The sequence below is a fragment of the Neomonachus schauinslandi genome, chromosome 1 (assembly GCF_002201575.2).
Source record: "Neomonachus schauinslandi chromosome 1, ASM220157v2, whole genome shotgun sequence".
In the NCBI taxonomy this organism is placed as follows: domain Eukaryota; kingdom Metazoa; phylum Chordata; class Mammalia; order Carnivora; family Phocidae; genus Neomonachus; species Neomonachus schauinslandi.
Window position 1 is genome coordinate 44819812 of NC_058403.1, and position 22600 is coordinate 44842411.

Below are 22600 nucleotides of genomic sequence, written 5' to 3' on the forward strand. Positions count from 1 at the left end.
TGTGCCCAGAATGTTCCTTGCAAAAACTGGCTACCACACCTGAGTCCTCAGTCTCAATTTTTGATGACCATCTACCCAGGTACAAAGTGTCTTCTTTTTCCTTCACTGACCACCTCCCTTCACATCTAATATGTCACTGAGTCCTAGTGACTGTACATTCTGGTTGACTTTGAGCTACCTCTTTGTCCTCCTCATTACTCCCCATGTCATATCACACATAGTCTAAGAACTTCATATGCTGTTTAATCAACTGGCAACATTTATAAAATGCATATTATTACAACCAATTCATGACCTACCAAATCAATTTCTATTGTAATATCTCAGAATCTATATTTTGTACAAGAACTGTCCTAGATAATTTTGATACATATTTTGGCTTGGGAATCACTGGACAATAATAACAACTTCCTGATTGGTGTCCTTTACTCTAGTTTCCTCTCCCTTCAGCCTATTTTCTACAACCAAACATTTAATTTAATAAATATCTTAGGATGCCACTTCCTTTCTTAAAATTTTCAGTCCCAACCTATTGTTTGAAGGATAAATTTGAAGATGTTTCACAGGGCATTGACTCACTGTACAATCCAGGCCCTTCTAACATCTTTACTTTTGTTGCTGCATCAATGTCTTACACACAGAATTTGCCTACCTCATTCAATGGTTACCCCATAAATTTGCTCATGTTCAGAATGTTTTTCTTGTCTTCCAAATCTGCTTATTCTGCACATAGTATGAACTTAAATAGTTGTATTTTTCCAGTATAACAATTCCCACAAATAGTTGCCTTGTTAGAATAAATGAAATTACAGCCCACTGTATGATTTTATTTCAGTTACCCTCACTGAATTGTCTTTTATAAATCTTTAATGAATGTTCTTTTTAAATATACCACATTTAATTTCAGAAGCCATCTATTAAAAATATGGAAACTAAAAATACAACAGAGCTGGAAGAGTTTGTTCTCACGGGACTCACATATCAATGAGAGTGGCAAATTCCCTCGTTCCTGGTGTTCTTGGTTATATATCTCATCACCATTGTGGGAAACCTCTCTGATTGTTCTCATCTGCAATGATCCTCACCTTCACATTCCCATGTATTTATTTCTTGGGAGTCTGGCATTTGTGGATGCTTGGATGTCATCTACAGTATCCCCCAAGATGTTGGTCAACTTCTTTGCCAAGAATAAGATGATCTCTCTCTCTGAATGCATGATACAATTTTTTTCCTTTACGTTGGTGCCACCACAGAATGTTTTCTCCTGGCAACAATGGCATATGATCGGTATGTGGCTGTATGCAAGCCTTTACTTTATCCAAGAATTATGACTTACAGACTCTCCATGCAGCTGTTGATTTCATCATTTGACATCATCAAAGGTGGCCTTTTTCATGCCATAATTCATATAGGCTTTTTATTCAGATTAACCTTCTGTAATAGTAACATAATACATCACTTTTATGGTGACATCATGCCATTATTTAAAATTTCTTGTACTGATCCGTCTCTTAATATTCTCATAGTATTTATTTTTTCTGGGTCAATTCAGATGCTCACCATTCTGATTGTTCTTATCTCTTACACATTAATTCTTTTTATAATCTTAAAAAAGAAGTCTCTGCAAGACATAAGGAAAGCCTTCTCCACCTGTGGAGACCATCTCTTATCCTTCTCTTCATGTATGTGCACCCTGGATCTGCACAGGCAGATGATCAAGATATGATGGACTCTCTATTTTACACCATAATAATTCCTTTCTTAAATCCAATGAGAAATAAGAAAGTCATAGATTCACTGTGAAAAATGTTAAAGAGAAATGCTTAGATTTCATACTAGTATCTATTCTCCTTCCATTAAAATGACAAAATTGTGCCAACTAATGTTACTATGAGTTGAGTAGTATTTAATTTTTTTTTTACAATTATAATTGTGCTAGTCTTTTAATGACTTAAGGTGGGAGAACCTAATATCTCCTTAAAATATTTGTGCATATTATTCAAATCACACAAGGAATTTTAAGCAAGTATTCATATCATACTTAAATAATTAAAGCAGAAAACAAAAATGAAAATATTTCACAGGATTGTCTGTTCTTTGGTGTGACTTTATAAATGCATTAAGTACTAAAGTAGCACAGTGCCTCTGAACAGAACTTGATTGTGATGTCTTTAATACATAAACAGCTGTATAGCCAAAATCCATGTTACATTTAACTGGATAGTGGAGGCAGATTTGTGTTTGAGTGAACAGAGGCAAATCCCAGGAATTCTGCCAGCCATCAAAAGGTTTCTCTTTCTACTTTATTTGGGGCGTGGAGAATTTTACCTCTTTTGTGGATTCAACTCTGATATCACAGAGAAATAAAAAGAAATGGGAGCAATGAGGGAAGAAAATGACAAGGGTTTTAAGACAATGAAGAAAGCGTCAAGCGAAAGAGATGCTCTTAACTTAGTGTGCTTCTTAAAGGAAGTTAGAGGCAAGTTGCCTCTCACTTTCTATGATGCCTTCTATAGGCCCTTTCTAGCCATGTTTGTATGTTGTTGGGCAATCTAGACAACTTCACTAATAAAGAAAGCTAACAGATTCAACTGAGGATTTAAGTTGGGGTGGACATAGACAAAAGTGACTGAATAGGAAAGAATGGTTTCAAATTTCCTAGAAGTAAAAAAAAAAAAAAATTAAGCTAGAAAGATTAAGAAATCAATAATATGGAATGTGCTGGTGACAATGAGGGGCTTTAAATGCATGTTACTGAAGTCCAAATAATGTTAAGATGATATAATGTCACAGTAAATGCCTACAGAGAGAATGTTTTGTGCCTCAAAGTCTGTAAATGTTAGTTTTCCTCACATTCCATTTGCAAAGTGTAATGAGTCATCCAACTTCAATCCACACCTACCCTTTCTCTCTACCACTGATTCCATACACAATCCCACCGATACCACTGAGGCTGTTATCCCCATAACTACCCACTTCCGGGATTTGCAAACTCTAATTACTTATCCTTATCTTCTTGCTGAATCTCTCTTACTTCCTGAACTTTGTAAATTTAGCTCAGATTAAATGATATCTCTTTTCAATAACATTTAATAGATTGTCTTTGCTACTAGGTCAGGTAGTATTATATATGGTATATTTATGTAGATCTCTCTATATATACATATGCATAAATTTTTTGCTTGTGTGTAAGTCCAGATTATGTGATATAGATCTACTTAGATCTACACTTACATCTATATCCATATATCAATAAGTATCTTCTTCACCCTGCATTTGTTCACCCTGGAGTTAATTGAATTTTTTTTAAATAAACCTTGGTTTAACGTTAAAGTCCTTTCCCCCTAATTCTTCTAATGGACCTTGTGTTAAACCCATACACACCCATACACACAGTTACTGAAAGCCTTCTAGACACATCTCACTCTCTCAGTTCAACCTTTTGCCTGTATGGGTCTCTCCAAAGAGAATAAAATCCTCCATCCCACCCCACAACTGTCCATCTTATTTTGTAATTGAAATGATGTCTTTTCTTCAAGGTCTATCAGTTTAAATGTTAACTACTATCTTGATGCATTTCCAGATTACCACAAAGAGGATAGGAATGCATACTCACTTGAAGCATGTTAGTTTATTTATTCTTCTTAGATCACATTTGACCTTGTATAGTACCTATGCTATTATAGAATCACTGTACTGTGCACCTGAAACTAATATAATACTATACATTAATTATCTTGAATAAAATGTTTAAAATAAAATAAGTCATACTTCCATCTCTTTAAATATAAATAATATAGTATATATACACTTTTCTCATCAGTTTACAATACTTTTTACTGTTCAGAAGATTGCTAAGAAAATTATCTTAGATTGTATTCAAAGAAACAACAGAATTAGGTTAAGACAAACGCCAGTCAACACTAGAACAGTATTTCTCAGTGTCTGCGTTGGAGACAAGCTATAGCAAAATCTTATCGAGTATGTGTATTCAGTATATGTCAAAATATCTCTGGTATAGACATTCATGTTGTTCTTTTACAAGGGTGCCTCTTAAACTATAGTGGGCATCAAGATCATGTGGAGAACTTGTGAAAACCTATTGATAGGCTCCATCAGTAGTGTTTCTGATTTAGCAATGTCAATGCTGTTGGTTTAAAACCATACTTAGGAAACACTGTTTTAAAATAAGCAGTGAAGCAACATTTTTATAATAATAAAATATTTAGAGACCAGTCAAAATGGAGTTTCTACACATTCTCTATCTCCTACTTAACCACAATCTGCAAATATTCTAAAGGTTTCTACCCTCTGCTTTGTACTTTCCTCCCTACTTTGGGAAGGTGGGTCCAAATTTCCATGGGGCATTTGTTTCAAAGGATGAAGAATTGTGGACCTTTAAATAACTTTTCTTGGAAACCATGATTGAAACTGATGATAGCCAATCAAAACTCCATTGCCTCATTTAAATAATGTTAATGGATGGGACCTCAGTTCATTTAAAAAAGTGAAATTTTAAGTAGAATTAACTTTTGGGATCATCATTCTCAATGACATTTCATATACCAGATGTTCCAGGGACGCCTGAGTGGCTCAGTCTGTTAAGCATCTGCCTTTGGCTCAGGTCATGATCTCAGGGTCCTGGGATCCAGCCCTGTATCAGACTTCCTGCTCAGTGGGGAGTTGGCTTCTACCTCCATCTAAATGGATCACTGTTGTGTGTCCTGATGACAGCATTCCTCCCTCTGGCTCCAAGACCTCTAGGCCACCAGAGCATAAGATCAAGGGAACATGAAGCAAAAATTATGCTAGTGGGCCCTTCAAAAATATGCTGGTGGGTTCCTAGGGGTAACAGTGAGTGGTGCCAATACCATACATTGAATGCAAACTCAGAAAATATATAGCCTTCTGGAGATACTCTAACGCTATAAGGTATCACCATCTAGTGATGCAATAAATGAGTCTCCAAAAAGGCTATTCCACCGTTCTATCAAACAAGTTGCTTCAGAATGGTGGGGAGTAGGATAAGATCAGTGAATTTTATGAAAATGGGCCCTTTGCTACGCTTCTTTGGCTGTGAAGTAAATTCCTTGGTCAGAAGCAATGTTGTATGTAATCCTACGATACTGGATAGTGGATAAGGAGTTCTGTTAAGCCCAAGATGTTGGTTTTGGTAGAATCAATGAATGAAGGTAGGATAAATCTTTATTTAGAATAGGTGGCTATTCCAGTAGGAGAAAAAAAAGCCACTTCCCTTTTATGATGGAAACTTTCCAATGTAATCAACCTGCCACCGGGTAGCTAGCTGATCATTCTAATAAATGGTGATATATAAGCGACTCAATGTTATCTCAGCTCCTGGCAGATTGAACACTCAGCAAAGGCTGTAGCCAAGGTGGCCTTAGTAAATAAAGTCCATGATGTGAACACATGCATGAATTCCTTCCCTGCCACTGGATCCTTTTGTTCATGAACCCACTGGATGATGACAGAAATGACGGAAGAAAGAAGCTGACTATTGTCCAAAAATAGGTCATTCCATCTACTTGATTTTTTAAGTAGTTCTCTGCTGAGGTCACCCTTTGATGATAGTTCTTTTTTTTTTATCATTTTTTTATTATGTTAATCACCATACATTACATCATTAGCTTTTGATGTAGTGTTCCATGATTTATTGTTTGTGTATAACACCCAGTGCTCCATGCAGTACGTGCCCTCCTTAATACCCATCACCAGGCTAACCCATCCTCCCACCCCCCTCCCCCCTAGAACCCTCAGTTTGTTTTTCAGAGTCCATTGTCTCTCATGGTTCATCTCCGCCTCCGATTCCCCCCCTTCATTTTTCCCTTCCTGCTATCTTCTTCCTTTTTTTTTTTTTTTTAACATATAATGTATTATTTGTTTCAGAGGTACAGGTCTGTGATTCAACAGTCTTATACAATTCACAGTGCTCACCATAGCACATACCCTCCCCAATGTCTGGACTTCAAGCTCTATTACAAATCTGTAATTGTCAAGACAGTATGGTACTGGCACAAAAACAGACACATAGATCAATGGAACAGAATAGAGAGCCCAGAAATGGACCCCCAACTCTATGATCAACTAATCTTTGACAAAGCAGAAAGAATGTCCAATGGAAAAAAGACAGTCTCTTCAACAAATGGTGTTGGGAAAATTGGACAGCCACATGCAGAAGAATAAAACTGGACCATTTCCTTACACCACACACAAAAGTAGGCTCAAATGGATGAAAGACCTAAATGTGAGACAGGAGTCCATCAAAATCCTAAAGGAGAACACAGGCAGCAACCTCTTTGACCTCAGCCACAGCAACTTCTTCCTAGAAACATTGCCAAAAGCAAGGGAAGCAAGGGCAAAAATGAGCTCTTGGGACTTCATCAAGATAAAAAGCTTTTGCACAGCGAAAGAAACAGTCAACAAAACCAAAAGACAACCGACAGAATGGGAGAAGATATTTGCAAATGACATATCAGATAAAGGGCTAGTATCCAAAAATCTATAAAGAACTTCTTAAACTCAACACCCAAAGAACAAATGATCCAATCAAGAAATGGGCAGAAGACATGAACAGACATTTTTCCAAAGAAGACATCCAAATGGCCAACAGACACATGAAAAAGTGCTCAGCATCGCTTGGCATCAGGGAAATCCAAATCAAAACCTCAATGAGATATCACCTCGCACCAGTCAGAATGGCTAAAATTAACAGATGTTGGTGGGGATGAGGAGAAAGGGGGACTCTCTTACACTGTTGGTGGGAATGCAAATTGGTGCAGCCACTCTGGAAAACAGTATGGAGGTTCCTCAAAAGTTGAAAATAGAGCTCCCATACTATCCAGCAATTTCACTCCTGGGTATTTACCCCAAAGATACAAACGTAGGGATCTGAAGGGGTACGTGCACCCTGATGTTTATAGCAGCAATATCCACAATATCTAAACTGTGGAAAGAGCCAAGATGTCCATCGACAGATGAATGGATAAAGAAGATGTGGTATATATATATATACAATGGAATATTATCAGCCATCAAAAGGAATGAAATCTTGCCATTTGCATGGAACTGGAGGGTATTATGCTGAGCAAAATAAGTCAATCAGAGAAAGACATGTATCATATGACCTCACTGATATGAAGAATTCCTTTTTTTTTTAAAGATTTTATTTATTTGACAGAGAGAGAGACAGCAAGAGCAGGAACACAAGCAGGGGGAGTGGGAGAGGGAGAAGCAGGCTTCCCGCTGAGCAGGGAGCCCGATGTGGGACTCGATCCCGGGACCCTGGGATCATGACCTGAGCCGAAGGCAGACGCTTAACGACTGAGCCACCCAGGCGCCCTGATATGAAAATTCTTAATCTCAGGAGACACTGGGGAGGGTATGATGATAGTTCTTATGAGACACAAATATCTTCATGATTTTTGCCCATTCAGAGAGATATGCTTACATACAAATTTCCTTGTCTTCAATTTCCTAGTAATATTCCTTCAAAGTCTCTGATCATCCAAACCATTAGTCATAACTCATGGGTTGGTACATCTGGCCATTTCTCCTTCCAAAGTGAACAACCAGGTGCACTGCTCCAAGTTGTGTCACATGGAAGATTTCCATTCACCTCTCTCTTTCAGGAATTTCACAGAGAGGGGTTGTAATGCTGCAGCTGTCCACTTTTGGATGATGTCTGCATTTTGTGCAGAACCATCTCTACACCAGGACCCCATCTTTTCCCCCCTCTGTCAACTGATCATAAAGAATTCCCCCTGAGACCACTGGTGCAGGCTAGGTGAGAGAGGCCAGTATAGCAGGAATAGGGGCCCTGAGCATTTAGGCCACTTCTTCATGCAACTGCTTGTGCCTTCAGGGTCTGCTCTGGCTCCTACATGCATACAGCAGTTTCATTTCATTGCACAGTGGAGTGCTCCTGTGAATGCCCAACTTAATGTCTTGATAGATAAAATAACACCCAGCTTGTAAGGGCAGATTTGGTTGCATGTTCAATTAGTGGCCCATGGTTAAGCCGTCAGTCTAAACTAAGAGCCTGTAGGAGGCCAATGGCTGTTTCTTAAAACTAGAGTAGTTATCCACTGAGGATAGCTGGGCTTGCCCCAAAATTCTAATGGCCTGCACTGTGGCTCACCTATAGAGGCCTATCAAAGGCTCCAAAACCTCCCTACTGCATCTGCCACTTCAAGCACCATTGGCTCTGCTGAATCACATGGCCCAGTTGGCGGAGCACCATGAACAGCAACTTATACTTGTTACAAAGCCTTCTCTTGTTCTGAGCCCACTCAAAACTAGCAGTTTATCTGGTCGCTTGGTAAATGGGCCTGTGTAATACACCCAAATGAGAATGATACTGTGTCCAGAATCCACAGGAACCCACTAGGTGTTGTGACTCTTTTTTGGTTGCAGGAGAGGCCAGATGCAACAACTTATCCTTCACCTCGGAAAGGAAATGTCCACATGCCCTATATCACTGACCCCCTAGGAATTTCACTCAAGTACAAGGTCTCTTAATTTTTCTTTAAGTAGGCGCCATGCCCAGTGTGGGGTTTGAACTCACAACCCTGAGATCAAGAGTTGCATCGTGTATGGACTGAGCCAGCCAGGTGCTTCGAATATTGTTGGATTTATTTCTCACCATCTGTCATGCACATTTCTTACCAAGAAGCATAGAACAGTTGCTACTTCTTGATCACTGGTATCAAACATCATAATGCCATGCGTGTAATGGGCCAATTTGATATCTTTGTGAGAAAGAAAAGCAATCAAGATTCCTGAGAAATATTTGCACATCATACATCTGATAATGACTTGTACTTGTATATATGAAGAATTCACAAAACATACTAATTAGAAAATAATTAACTCAAAAAATTAACTCAATTAAAGAATTGGCCAGGATTTGAACACATAGCTCACCAAACAAGATATAAAGATATCAAAACAGGACATAAGAAGATGCTTTATACAATGTGTCATCAGGGAAATACATGTGAAAACCACAATGAAATACCACAACACACTTGTATAAATGACCAAGAGAAGACTACTCGTACTAGAAGCAGCATCACAGACCTTTTGTGCTTATGTTGAAGCCACCTCTGCACATCAGCCTGCTTACTCCACCCTTCCTCTAAGTTTTCAGAATGACATTAATTTTATCAATGCTGTTTTCCCTCCTCTATTTTGGCTTTCACAAGCAAAATGATAAGGAAGCAAAAAAATTGATTAATCAGTCTGCCAAAACAGATGTTGTTTGCTCTCCCCTAGCTGCCAATCAAGTCTCATGTGAAGGTTGAACATTTTTCTACTCTTCAAATATCAAATCACAATGTCACAAATAAGTATATTTTTATTTTTCTGAAGGAAAGTTCATTGACAACTTACTTTGCTAATACACAAAAGGCAAGCCTGAACATGTTACCACCATGTTCAAAACCCCTTGTTTCCTTTAAGTTGGGGTAAAAAAACAAAATCTCTGAACTAGCTTCCAAAGGCATGAGTGATCGCACTCATGCTGGCCTCCCCAGCCCCATCTGGTTACTCCCAGCTTCTCCCTTTTTACTCTATTACACTGTGCTTCTCCCATGATCTGCGCTCTCTGAAAATCCAGACCCTCCAAGGACAAAGGCCTTGTGGATGACAAAAGCCCAGAGAGAGCAATCACCATGTTAAGAAATGAAAACCCTCAGGCCCTACCCAGACCTTCTCACACAGAATCTGCATTTTAACAAGATCTCTCTCTAGGAGATTCACAGACGTTAAATTTTGAGAAGCACTGAGCTATGGCACCTCTCACTGTGGTTCTTTATCTTTGTTTCCCTTTTCACTTCCCCTGACCTTTGTCTAAGATTTTTCATCAGATTTCAGCTTCAACTGTGGAGTTCAGGTCTGGACTGTAAGCTGCAGTCTGGAACGTGAGCTGCAATTTCTGTGAGAAGGACAACTTTCTTTGGGGTTGGTTCCTGTAGGGAATCTAAACTCTGGCCTCAATAAAATCATGTATGATTAGCTCAGATAAGAACATATTAATCAAAGCACTCAGAGCAACACCTATTTTATAGATAAACTGGTAACATTTCTGGTGGAAAGCAGTGGCATAAAGTGCCACTGATATGGGTAAGACAGAAATTATTTTTAAAATATTCATTATTCTTTATATATAAAGTTGAAATACTGTTAAGTTTATAATAATTTCATATTGGAATTACACATACCAAAAAAAAAACCAGGTGAATAATGTAAAGCAAATAGTGAATAAGTTATATATTTTATGTTTATAGCCATAATCTAGATAAGCAAAATAGCTCTGAGACTGAATTAATTTCTTTAACAATGTTTTATCATCCCTTAACATCACTATAATGACTTTATAAGTGTAGTGAACTAAAATGTAAAACATTTAAAATTTAAACTGCATTTAAGCATCAGGGCTTAATGATTCCTACATAAATCTTCCTGGTCATTCTGATTAAAAGGTCCATTTTGTTTAACTGATCACATTTTCTGATTAAAATTTTTAAGGTAAGCCACTTGTATATTAACTCTATCCTTTATCCCACTTCTGATAAGAATTTTTTTGATATATATATATATATATATATCAATATAATATATATATATATATATATATATATATATATTGCAAGAAATAGGCAATAAGTGTCCCCTTGTAGCTCCAGCATTTATGCCTTGGTAAGTACCACACACAAATTGAACTTGAGAATTTTCAATTGTTTAGTGATTTGGGATTGCATGGGAAGAAGTCCTTTCCAAATAAATATGCCTTTAATGACTGCAATTACTGGCTTTGATTATCTATGTCCCTTATACTTCACTCTGGTTTTTGGCTCAATTTTATTCTGCTAAGAAAACTGATGGAGAAAAAGTGCTCTCAAGTAAAACCAGCAGGATTTCTACAAAAATCAGTTCTAGTCACTATAATAAAAAATGTAAAGCAATTTTTAAATATGAATGGAACTTTCAGGCAGTGCTAGTATATATATATGTATCTATATCTATATATAGATAGATATAGATATAGATATAGATATAGATATAGATATAGATGAACAGCACGAAGTTTATAAAGTTAAACTGAAAAACTCTTGCATACACATTTTCTATAGGAAAATACATTTGGAAATTTGAAAAAGAGAAAAAGAAAAGATTCCAATGTTGACAACTTTAAATGAAAACCAAAGTTAAGATAAACATTTACCCCCAAAACTCTCTGGGCCTTTCCTATTTTGTTGTTCATAGCCTTTCCCTGATGTCCGTCCTCTTTTTTCTCTGTAGTCTTTCTCACACTTACCCATCCATGTGTCTGTTATTCTCTGCCTATTTCTCTTCCTTCATCTCCTGATCTTTTTTTTTAATTTTTTTATTATTATGTTCAATTAGCCAGCATATAGTACATCATTAGTTTTTGATGTAGTGTTCAACGATTCATTAGCTGCGTATAACACCCAGTGCTCATCACAACACGTGCCCTCCTTAACACATGCCCCATCCCCCAGCCCCCTCCCTTCTATAACCCTCAGTTTGGTTCCTGGAGTTCAGAGTCTCTCATAGTTTGTCTCCCTCTCTGATTTCTTCCCTTTCAGTTTCTCCCTTCCCCTGTGGTCCTCCGTGCTATTCCTCATGTTCCACATACGAGTGGAACCATATGATAATTGTCTTTCTCTGCTTGACTTACTTGACTTAGCATAATCCCCTCCAGTTCCATCCAGCCTTAACTGACTGTCACTCAGGCGCCCTCTCCTAATCTTTTCACCAACATTTCTCCTTCTTCTTGTCTCCTTTCTCTTCTTGATGTCTTCCTTTCCATTTCTCTCTTTTGAAAACTTTATTAAAACAATATTAGGGGAAAATGTTTTATTTGTCCACCCACAGCAGACATCTAACAACTATCCCCCACATTCTTGGAGTATTCGATATCGTTTCCCTGCTCACTGTTGTGCAACTTGTTTCCCATTCACTGCTCATTATTCTCTGGCCTCAACTGTATCATATGATGGAAACTGCTCACACTAAAGCCACTAAAAATCTCTTAGTTTCCATGTTCAGTCACACCTGTTCACTCCTTGTCCTACTAGAGCATTTATTTTAAAGTGATTGGCACCATAACTTTGTTTTTCTTGAGTATCTTCCTCTCTTTATGTTTGTGACACTCATCTGTTCTGTTTCCTTTCTCTTCTTGATCATTCTGCTCTGTATCCTATCCTGGTCTCTCCCTGTCTTTTATTGCTTGCAGTCAGAACTATTAGTTTCAACAAGAAAATATTTTTTGGAATGGAATCTAATATAGACATGCTGGGAGATTAAAGGAATCAGCTGGGAAAAAAAATGGGCAGCAACAGAAGGAAGCAAGGCAGTCTGTCAACGCAAAAATCATGTCCCAACACTGGCTCCATGAGGGCTGCTGTTAGCGCTGCTGTGTGGGAATGCCACTGTTCACACTGACAGAGTCATTGGTGTGGGTGCAGGATGCATTTGCTGGAGGCTTCATATTGTGCCTTGGCTGCCTTGGCAACTCAAATTCTCTTTCCCTTCTCCCTTTTTCTCCCTCACTCCAAATTCCAAATCCAGTGTAGATGAGTTTCAGTTGCCAAACTTACATTGCAATTCCCCTCACTGTAGTTGTTAGAGCAATAGGAAGGTCAATTGTAGCTCTTTTGGCTCCTAGAGTGGGTGGTAGACTGCCTGGCTCCATGATTATGTGGTAGAAAGAGGATTGGCTATCTAAAAATGACATATATCCCCCATAACCATGTTAATATACTTTGTCAGTTTAGTTCCTCACCCTTCTCTTCACTTTGTGTATTCTCCAATAGATAGGTCATACATAAGTATGCCTTGAGCTACCCCACTGACTTCCAAGTCATTGTATGTAGTAGACTTATACGACAAAGTATATACCACATGGATGTTCAGAGGACACTCTCTCTACAAACTGGCACTGCATCCTAATTTCAATGATTTTTTAAAAATTTGAGTACAGTTGACACACAATGTTACATTAGTTGCAGGTGTACAACTTAGTGATTTGACAAGTTTATACCTTATGTATGCTCACCACAAGTGTAGCTACCATCTGTCACCATACATTGCTATTACAATATTGTTGACTATATTCCTCAGGCGGTGACTTTTATTCCTGTGACTTATTCATTCCTTAACTGGAAGCCTATATCTCCCACTCTCCTTCACCCATTTTGCAAATCCCTCCACCTCTTACCTCTCTGGCAAACAAGTTGTTTTCTGTATTTATAGGTCTGATTCTGCTCTTTGCTTGCTATTCATTTTTTTAGACTCCACATATGAATGAAATCATACAGTATTTGTCTTTCTCATTCTGATTTATTTCTTTTAATGGAGTAGCCTGTAATAGCCTATTGTGTCAAATGGCATGATTTTATCCTTTTATTTTTATTAACAGCTATAAATAATAAAAAAATATATAAACACACACACACACAGACAACATCTTGCATATTCATTTGTCTATAGATAGACACTTAGGTTGCTTCCGTATATTTGTCATTCTAAGTAGGATGCAGTAAATGTAGGGGTACCTGTACCTTTCAAATTAGTGTTTTCATTTTCTTTGGGTAAGTGAAAATCTACCCAATCACCAGGTGTCTCCTCTATTCTTCACTGACCTCCCCTTCACCTCCAATGTGTCACAGAAGTGGTGTCTCTACATTCTGAACTCTTCCATCTCTCTTTTCATCTTCCCCATCAATCCCAATGTCATTTTACCCATGGACAAGCCATGTGACACATATTTGAATCACTTGGGAAGCAAGTGTAAAATGCAGATTATTAGATTTCATTCTTGACCCACTAGATCTAATTCTAAAGAAAGCCTCACGATCTATATTTTGTACAAAAGTTCCTCAGAGAATTCCAAGTTTGAGAACCAGTGGACAGGAGTAACATCTTCCTGTCTAGTATTCATGACCCGACTTCACCTCCCTGCAGCCTATTTTCTACACTACTATATATTCATTTTAAAAAATCTTACAGCACCACTCTTTTTCAGTGCATGCTTCTTTCCCGATGAACAATGTTTAAGATTCTTCACATGCTATTCAACTCATTTTATTGCCCAGGTTCTTCAAGCTTCTTTCCCCTTCATCCTACATCCATGTCCTAGATACAGAATTTCCCTTTCATATTCAATCCTATCCCATAAATTTAGCACTCACATACAATGTCTTTCATTTTCGCAATTCTGTTCATTGTGGAACATTTTAAAAATTGAAATAATTGCATTTATTTCCAAGCCCCCCAAACAATTCCATCTATTACAGAGGTAACACACAAAATTGAGAGGGTATTTCTGAGATGCATAATTTTATTTCAACTCTCCTCCCTATATTTCATGTTATAAATTGAATGACTTTTTGTTTTCATTTAATTTCATTTCAGGCAATACCCAGTGAGGACATGGAAAAAGAAAATGCTACATTGCTGACAGAATTGATTCTCACAGGACTCACATATGAACCACAGTGGCAAATCCCCCTGTTCCTGGTGTTCTTGGTTATCTATCTTCTCACTATTGTGGGGAACCTTGGTCTGATTGCTCTCATATGGAATGACTGTCAGCTTCACATCCCCATGTACTTATTCCTTGGGAATTTGGCATTTGTGGATGCTTGGTTATCATCCACAGTATCCCCCAAGATGCTGGTCAAGTTCTTTGCCAAGAGCAAGATGATCCCTCTCTCTGAATGCATGATACAGTTTTTTTCCTTTGCAGTGTAACCACAGAATGTTTTCTGTTGGCAACAATGGCATATGATTGCTATGTGACCATATGCAAACCATTACTTTATCCAGTGATTATGTCCAATGCACTATGCATCCAGCTGATGCTTTTGTCATTTTTAGGTGACCTTCTTCATGCCATAATTCATAGTTCTTTTTTACTCAGATTAACCTTCTGCAATTCCATCGTAGTACATCACTTTTACTGTGATATTATACCATTATTTAAGATTTCTTGTACTGACCCTTCTATTAATTATCTGATAGTATTTATTTTCTCTGGGTCAATACAAGTCTTTACCATTTTGACTGTTCTTGTCTCTTACACATTAGTTCTCTTTACAGTCTTAAAAAAGAAGTCTCTACAAGGCATAAGGAAAACCTTCTCTACCTGTGGAGCCCATCTCTTATCTGTCTCCTTATACTATGGCCCCCTTCTCTACATGTATGTGCACCCTAGATCTGCACAGGCAGATGATCAAGATATGATGGACTCTCTATTTTACACTATTATAATTCCCGTGTTAAACCCAATGATCTATAGCCTGAGAAATAAGAAAGTCATAGATTCACTGAGAAAAATGTTAAAGAGAAATCCTTAGTATTCATAGAACATCTGTTCTTCTTCCATTAGAATATCATGAAATGTGCAAATTAGATGTTGCTATGTGTTGATTAGTGTTCAAAGGTTTTGGCAGTTATAATTGCCCTAGCGTTCAAATGACTTAAGGTGGGACTACAAATAATCATTTTTTAAAAAGATTTTATTTACTTATTTATTTGAGAGAGAGAATGAGAGAAAGAGAGAGAGTACACGATAGGGGGGAGGGTCAGAGGGAGAGGCAGACTCCCTGCTGAGCAGGGAGCCTGATGCGGGACTCAGTCCGGGACTCCAGGATCATGACCTGGGCTGAAGGCAGATACTTAACCAACTGAGCCACCCAGGCACCCCCAAATAACCATCTTAAATATGTGTATATATTATTGAAAAACAGAGAATTTTATTCAAGTTTTCTTCATGTCATACTAAAATAATTAAGAAAAATATTTTACATGTTTTAATGTTTTGAACATGACTTCATAAATGCATTAAACGCTGTAATAGTGTAATTCCTCTGAAAAAAATTTGAATTTGAGTCTTTTACAGACATATAGTTGTGTAGCTTGAAGCCTCACATCACATTTCACTCCACAGTGGGGTCAGGTTTGTGTTTGAGTGAACAGAGGCAAAAAAATATAATGAGTGATCCAATTTCAGTCTACCCCTGTCCTTCCTCTCACCACTGGTTCCATATACAGCCCTGCTGATGCCTCTAAGGGTCATACACTAAAACTACTCCCATCAGTCATTTGTTATATTCTTGTTACTTCTACATCCTGTTGATATTCTTTTATTTCCCAAACATTTCTGTCAAACTCTTCTTCATAAACAGAAGTCTAAGTAATATCCCTCTTGAATAGATTTACAAGGATTGTCATATTTACCCGATTATGTGTATATATAGCATACATATCTAGAACTCTATATATGAATATGTATATATTTAATGTCCATGTATATGAATGGATTACATAAACACATCTACATCTATATATATATCTATATCTATATTACCCTGCATTTGTGACCCTGGTAGTATTTGAGGTACTTCCCAGTGAAATCTTGATTTGACTCTGAAGTCTCTTTCCTCACAATTCTTCTACTGGACCCTGTGTTTTACCCCAAATAACTTACTGAAAGCCTTCTGGACACCTTCTTTTGATAAATGTTCTTGTACATATGGTTTCTCCACATAGAATGCTTCCTCAAGTGTGCCTATCTTCATGTACAATTGAAATGGTGTCCTTTCTTCAAGGTCATTCTTAAATGTTCCAGCTTCCTTGATGCATGTCCAGATTACATTGAAAAAGATAAAAATGCTCACTCATTTGAAATATTGCATATTTTATTTATTCTTTTAGGCCACTAATGGCCATATATAATACTGAGTTTTCATCTGTAAGCTTTTTTATTTTTTATTTTATTTATTTTTACTTTTTTAAAGTTTTTATTTTAATCACCCAGTGCTCATTTTAAGTACACTCCCTAATTCCCATCACTTATTTTACCTCCCCTCCCCAACCACTTCCCCTCTGGTAACCATGAGTTTGTTCTCACTAGTTATTAACAGTCTATTTCTTAGTTTGTCCCTCTCACTCTCTTCCCCCTCCACTCTTTACTTACTTGGTTTGTTTCTTAAATTTCACATATGAGTGAAATCGTATGGTATTTGTCTTTCTCTGACTTATTCCACTTATCATTATATGCTCTAGCACCATCCGTGTCCTTGAAATGGCAAGATTTCATTCTTTCTGATGTTTGAATAATATTCCATTGTATATCTATATATATATCAATATACCACAACTTCTTTATCCATTCATTGATTGATGGACACTTGGGCCGCTTCCATATCTTGGCTATTGTAAATAATGCCCTTATGAACATAGGTGTGCCTGTATCCCTTTGAATTAGTGTTTTGTTTTCTTTGAGTAAATACCCAGTAGTGCACTTGCTGGATCATATGACATTTCTATTTTTAACTTTTTGAGAACGCTCCATACTCTTTTCCACAGTACTACACCAGTTTGCATTCCCTACCCACCTCCAACAGTGTAAGAGGGTTCCTTTTTCTCCACATATTCACCAACACTTGTTTTTTGTTTTTTATTTTTTATTTTAGCCATTCTGACAGGTGTGAAGTCATATCTCATTGTGGTTTTGATTTGCATTTTGCTGATGAATGATGATGAGAGCCTTTTTATGTGTCTGTTGGCTATCTGTATGTCCTTTTTGGGAAAATGGCTGTTCATGTCTTCTGCCCATTTTTTGATTGGATTATTTATTTTTTGGGTGTTGAGCTGTAAAAGTTCTTTATATATTTTGGAAACTAACTCTATATTTGATGTGTCATTTGCAAATATCTTCTCCCATTCTGTAGGCTGCCTTTTAGTTATGTTGATTATTTTCTTTGCTGTGCAGAAGCTTTTTATTTTGATATAGTCTCTGTAGTTTAATCTTGTTTTTGTTTCTCTTGGCTCAGGGAACCTATCTAGAAGAAAGTTGCTATAGCCTATGTCAGAGAAATTACTGCCTGTGTTCTCTTCTATGGTTTTTATGGTTTCAGGTCTCACATTTAGGTCTTTAATCCATTTTGAATTTATTTTTGTGTATGGTGTAAGAAAAAGGTCCAGTTTCATTCTTTTGCATGTTGTTGTCCAGTTTCCCAAAACCATTTGTTGAAAATATTTTTTTTCCTAAGCACATTCTTGCCTCTTTTGTCAAATATTAATTGATCATATAATTCTAGTTTTATTTCTGGATTTTTCTCTTCTGTTCCAGTGATCTATGTGTCTATTTTTATGCCAATACTATACTGTTTTGATCACTACAGCTTTGTAACATAACTTGAAGTCTGGAATTGTGATGTCTCTAGCTTTGCTTTTCTTTTTCAAGATTTCTTTGTCTATCCAGGTATTTTGTGGTTCCATACAAATTTTAGAGTTGTTTGTTCTAGTTTTGTGAATAATGCTGTTGGCATTTTGATAGGGATTGCATTAAATGTGTAGACTACTTTGGGTAGTATAGACATTTTAACATTTGTCCTTCCAATCCATGAGCATGGAACATCTTTCCATTTCTTTATGTCTTTAATTTCTTTCATTAATTTTTTTTTAATTTAAATTTTAGTTAGTTAACATGCAGTACAATATTGGTTTGTGGAGTAGAATTCAGTGATTTGACACTTACATACAACACCCAGTGCTCATCACAGTGCCTTCTTTAATACCCATCACCCATCTAACCCATTCCTACCTTCTACCTCCCCCCCATCAACCCTCAGTTTGTTCTCTATAGTTAAGAGTCTCTTAAGGCTTATTTCCCTCTCTCCTTCCCCCACCCCCATATAGTCATCTGTTTTGTTTCTTAAATTCACATACGATTGGCATCATATGGCATTTTTCTTTCTCTGAGTGACTTATTTCACTTAGCATAACACATTTTCTCCATCCACAACATTGCAATTGGCAAGATTTCATTCTTTTTGATGGCAGAGTAATATTCCATTGTATATACATATATATATATATAGCACTTCTTCTTTATCCATTCATCAGTTGGACATATGAGCTCTCTCCATAGTTTGGCTATTATTGATAATGCTGCTATAAACACTGGGGTGCATGTACCTCTACAAATCTGTATTTTTGTATCCTTTAGGTAAATACCTAGTAATGGAATTGTTGGGTTATAGGATAGTTCTATTTTTAACTTTTTGAGGAAACTTTAAACTGTTTTCCAGAGTGGCTATACCAGTTTGCATTCCCACCAACAGTGCAAGAGCATTCTGCTTTCTCCACATCTTCACCAACACCTGTTATTTCTCGTGTTGTTAATTTTAGCCATTCTGACTAATGTGTGAGGTGGTATCTCATCATGGTTTTGATTTGTATTTCCCTGATGATGAGTGATATTGAGCACCTTTTCATGTGTCTCTTAGCCATCTGGAGGTCTTCTTTGGAAAAGAGTCTATTCATTCTTCTGTCCATTTCTTAATTAAATCATTTGTTTTTTGGGTGTTGAGTTTGGTAAGTTCTTTATAGATTTTGGATACTAACCCTTTATCAGATATGTCACTTGAAAATATCTTCTCCCATTCTGTAGGCTGCCTTTTAGTTTTGTTGATTGTTTCCTTTGCTGTGCACAAGCTTTTTCTCTTGATGAAGTCCTAGTAGTTCATTTTTGCTTTTGTTTTCCTTGTGTCCAGTGACATGTCTAATAAGAAGTTGCTACAGCCAAGGTCAAAGAGGTGTCTGCCTGCTTTCTTTTCTAGGATTTGATGGTTTCCTATCTCACATTTAGGTCTTTCATCCACTTTGAATATGTTTTTGTATATGGTGTAAGAAAGTGGTCCAATTCATTCTTCTGCATGTTGTTGTCCAGTTTTCCCAACACCATTTGTTGAAGAGACTGTTTTTTTCCATCGGATATTTTTTCCTGCTTTGTCTAAGATTAGTTGACTATATAGTTGTGGGTCCATTTCTGGGTTCTCTCTCTTCTGTTCCATTGATCTGTGCATCTGTTTTTGTGCCAGTACCATACTGTCTTGAACACTGCAGCTTTGTAATATAGCTTGAAATCTGCAATCATGATGCCTTCACATTTATTTCTTTTTTCAGGATTGCTTTGGCTATTTGGAGTGTTTTGTGGTTTCATAAAGATTTTAGGGTTGTTTGTTTTAGCTCTGTGAAAAATGCTGTGGTATTTTGATAGGGATTACATTACATGTGTAGATAGCTTTGGGTAGTATAGACATTTTTTCAATGTTCTTTCAACTCATAAGCATGGAATGGTTTTCCATTTCTTTGTGTCCTCTTCAATTTCTTTTATAAGTGATCTATACTTTTTAGAGTACAGATATTTTACCTCTTTAGTTAGGTTTATTCCTAGGTATAATATTGTTTTTGGTGCAATTGCAAATGGGATTGATTCCTTGATTTCTTTTTCTGCTGCTTTGTTATTGGTGTATAGAAATGCAACAGATTTATACACATTGATTTTCTATCCTGTAACTTTGTTGAATTCATGTACAAGTCCTAGCAATTTTTTTGGTGGAGTCTTTCAGGTTTTCTACATAGACTATCATCTCACTGCAAAGAGTGAAAGTTTGACTTCCCCGTCTATTTGGATCCCTTTTATTTCTTTTTGTTGTCTGATTGCTGAGGCTAAAACCTCCAGTACTATGTTAAATAGTAATGGTGAGAGTCAACATCTTTGTCTTTTTCTGACCATAGGGAAAGGTTCTCAGTTTTTCCCTACTGAGGATGATATCAGCTGTGTGTCTTTAGTATTTGACCTTTATGAAGTTGAAGTATGTTCCATCTAACCCTACTTTTTGAGGGATTTTTTTCAAGAAAGGATGCTGTATTTTGTCAAATGCTAATTCTGCTTCTATTGACAGGATCACGTGGTTCTTATCCTTTCTTTTATTAATGTGGTGCATCATGTTGATTGATTTGCAAATATTGAACCACTCTGCAGCCCAGGAATGAATCCAGCTTGATTGTAGTGAATAATTCTTTAATGTACTGTAGAATTTGAAATCTTAGTATTTTATTGAGAATTTTTGAATCCATGTTCATCAGGGATATTGGCCAGTAATTCTCCTTTTATTGGGGTCTTTGGTTTTTGAATCAAAGTAATGTTGACTTTATAGAATGAGTTGGGAAGTTTTCCTTCCGTTTCTATTTTTTGGAACAGTATGAGAAGAATAGGTATTAACTCTGCTTTAAATGGCTGGTACAATACCCCTGGGAAGCATCTGGCCCAGTTATTTTGTTTGATTTTTTATTTTTGATTACTGATTTAATTTCTTTGCTGGTGATGAGTCTGTTCAAATTTTCTATTTCTTCCCTTTTCAGTTTTGATAGTTTGTAGGTTTCTAGGAACTTGTTCATTTCTCTCAGGTTGTCCAGTTTTGTTTTGTTTTTTATGATTTTATTTATTTGAGATAGAGAGAACCAGCAGGGGGAGGGGCAGAGGGAGAGGGAGAACCAGACTACCTGCTGAGCAAGGAGCCCAGCATGGAGCTCAATCTCAGGACCCTGAGATCATGACCTTAGCCAAAGTCAGATGATTAACCAACTGAACCACCCAGTCACCCCCTAGGTAATCTAGTCTGTGGACATATAAATAGTGTTCTCTTACAGTTGTTTGTATTTCTGTAGTGTTGGTTGTGATCTCTCCTCTTTCATTTGTGAATTTATCTATCTAGGTCCTTTCTTTTTTCTTTTAGATAAGTCTTGCTAGGGGTTTATCAATTTTATTATTTCTTTTGAAGAACCAGCTCTCAGATTCATTAATCTGTTCTGTTTTGTTCCTTTGTTTGTTTCTATATCATTTATTTCTGCTCTAATCTTTATAATTTCCCTTCTGATGGCTTTAGGCCTTATTTGCTTTTCCTTTTCTAGCTCCTTTAAGTGCAAGGTTAGGTTGTGTATTTGAGAATTTTCTAAGCAGAAAATCAACAAGAAAACAATGGCTTTGAATGATACACTGGACCTAATAGACTGAACAGATAAATTCAGAACATTACATCAGAAAGCAGCAGAATACACCTATTTTTTAGTTCACATGGAACGTTCTCCAGAATAGATCATACATTAGGTCACAAATCAGCCCTCAACAAGTACAAAAAGATCAAGAGCATACCATGCATATTTTCAGACTCTAATTCTATGAAACTTGAAGTCAGCCACATGAAAAAAAATTCGGAAAGACCACAAATACATGAAGGTTTAAGAACATCCTACTAAAGAATGAATGGGTTAGCCAGGAAATTAAAGAAGAAATAAAAGATATGTGTGGAAGCAAATGAAAAAGAAAACAGGACAGTTCAAAACCTTTGGGATGCAGCAAAGGCAGTCCTAAGAGGGAAGTATATTGCAATACAGGCCTCCCTCAAGAGGCAAGAAAAGTCTTGATTTTGTATCCTGCAACTTTACTGAAATGATTTATCAGTTCTAGCAGTCTTTTGGTGGTCTTTTGGGTTTCCTATATAGAGTATCATGTCATCTGCAAATAGTGAAAGTTTTATTTCTTCCTCACCGATTTGGATACATTTTATTTCTTTTTGTTGTCTGATTGATGTGGATAGGACTTCCAGTACTGTGTTGAATAAAAGCAGTGAAAGTAGACATCCTTGTCTTGTTCCTGACCATAGAGGAAAAGCTTCAGTTTCTCCTCATTGAGGATAAT

At 36.9% G+C, this 22600-nt stretch overlaps 1 protein-coding gene and 1 pseudogene across 1 annotated transcript; both read left to right on the top strand.

Moving 5' to 3' along the window:
* The first annotated feature begins 925 nt into the window (after positions 1-925).
* Positions 926-1827, top strand: LOC110578448 (annotated as a pseudogene).
* Positions 1828-14475: 12648 nt separating this feature from the next.
* Positions 14476-15404, top strand: LOC110578449 (olfactory receptor 5H2-like). The gene is given in 2 exon segments (XM_021687961.1): positions 14476-14788; positions 14791-15404. Coding segments are annotated over 2 exon segments (924 nt in total). The 5' UTR covers positions 14476-14478.
* The last annotated feature ends 7196 nt before the right edge of the window (positions 15405-22600 follow it).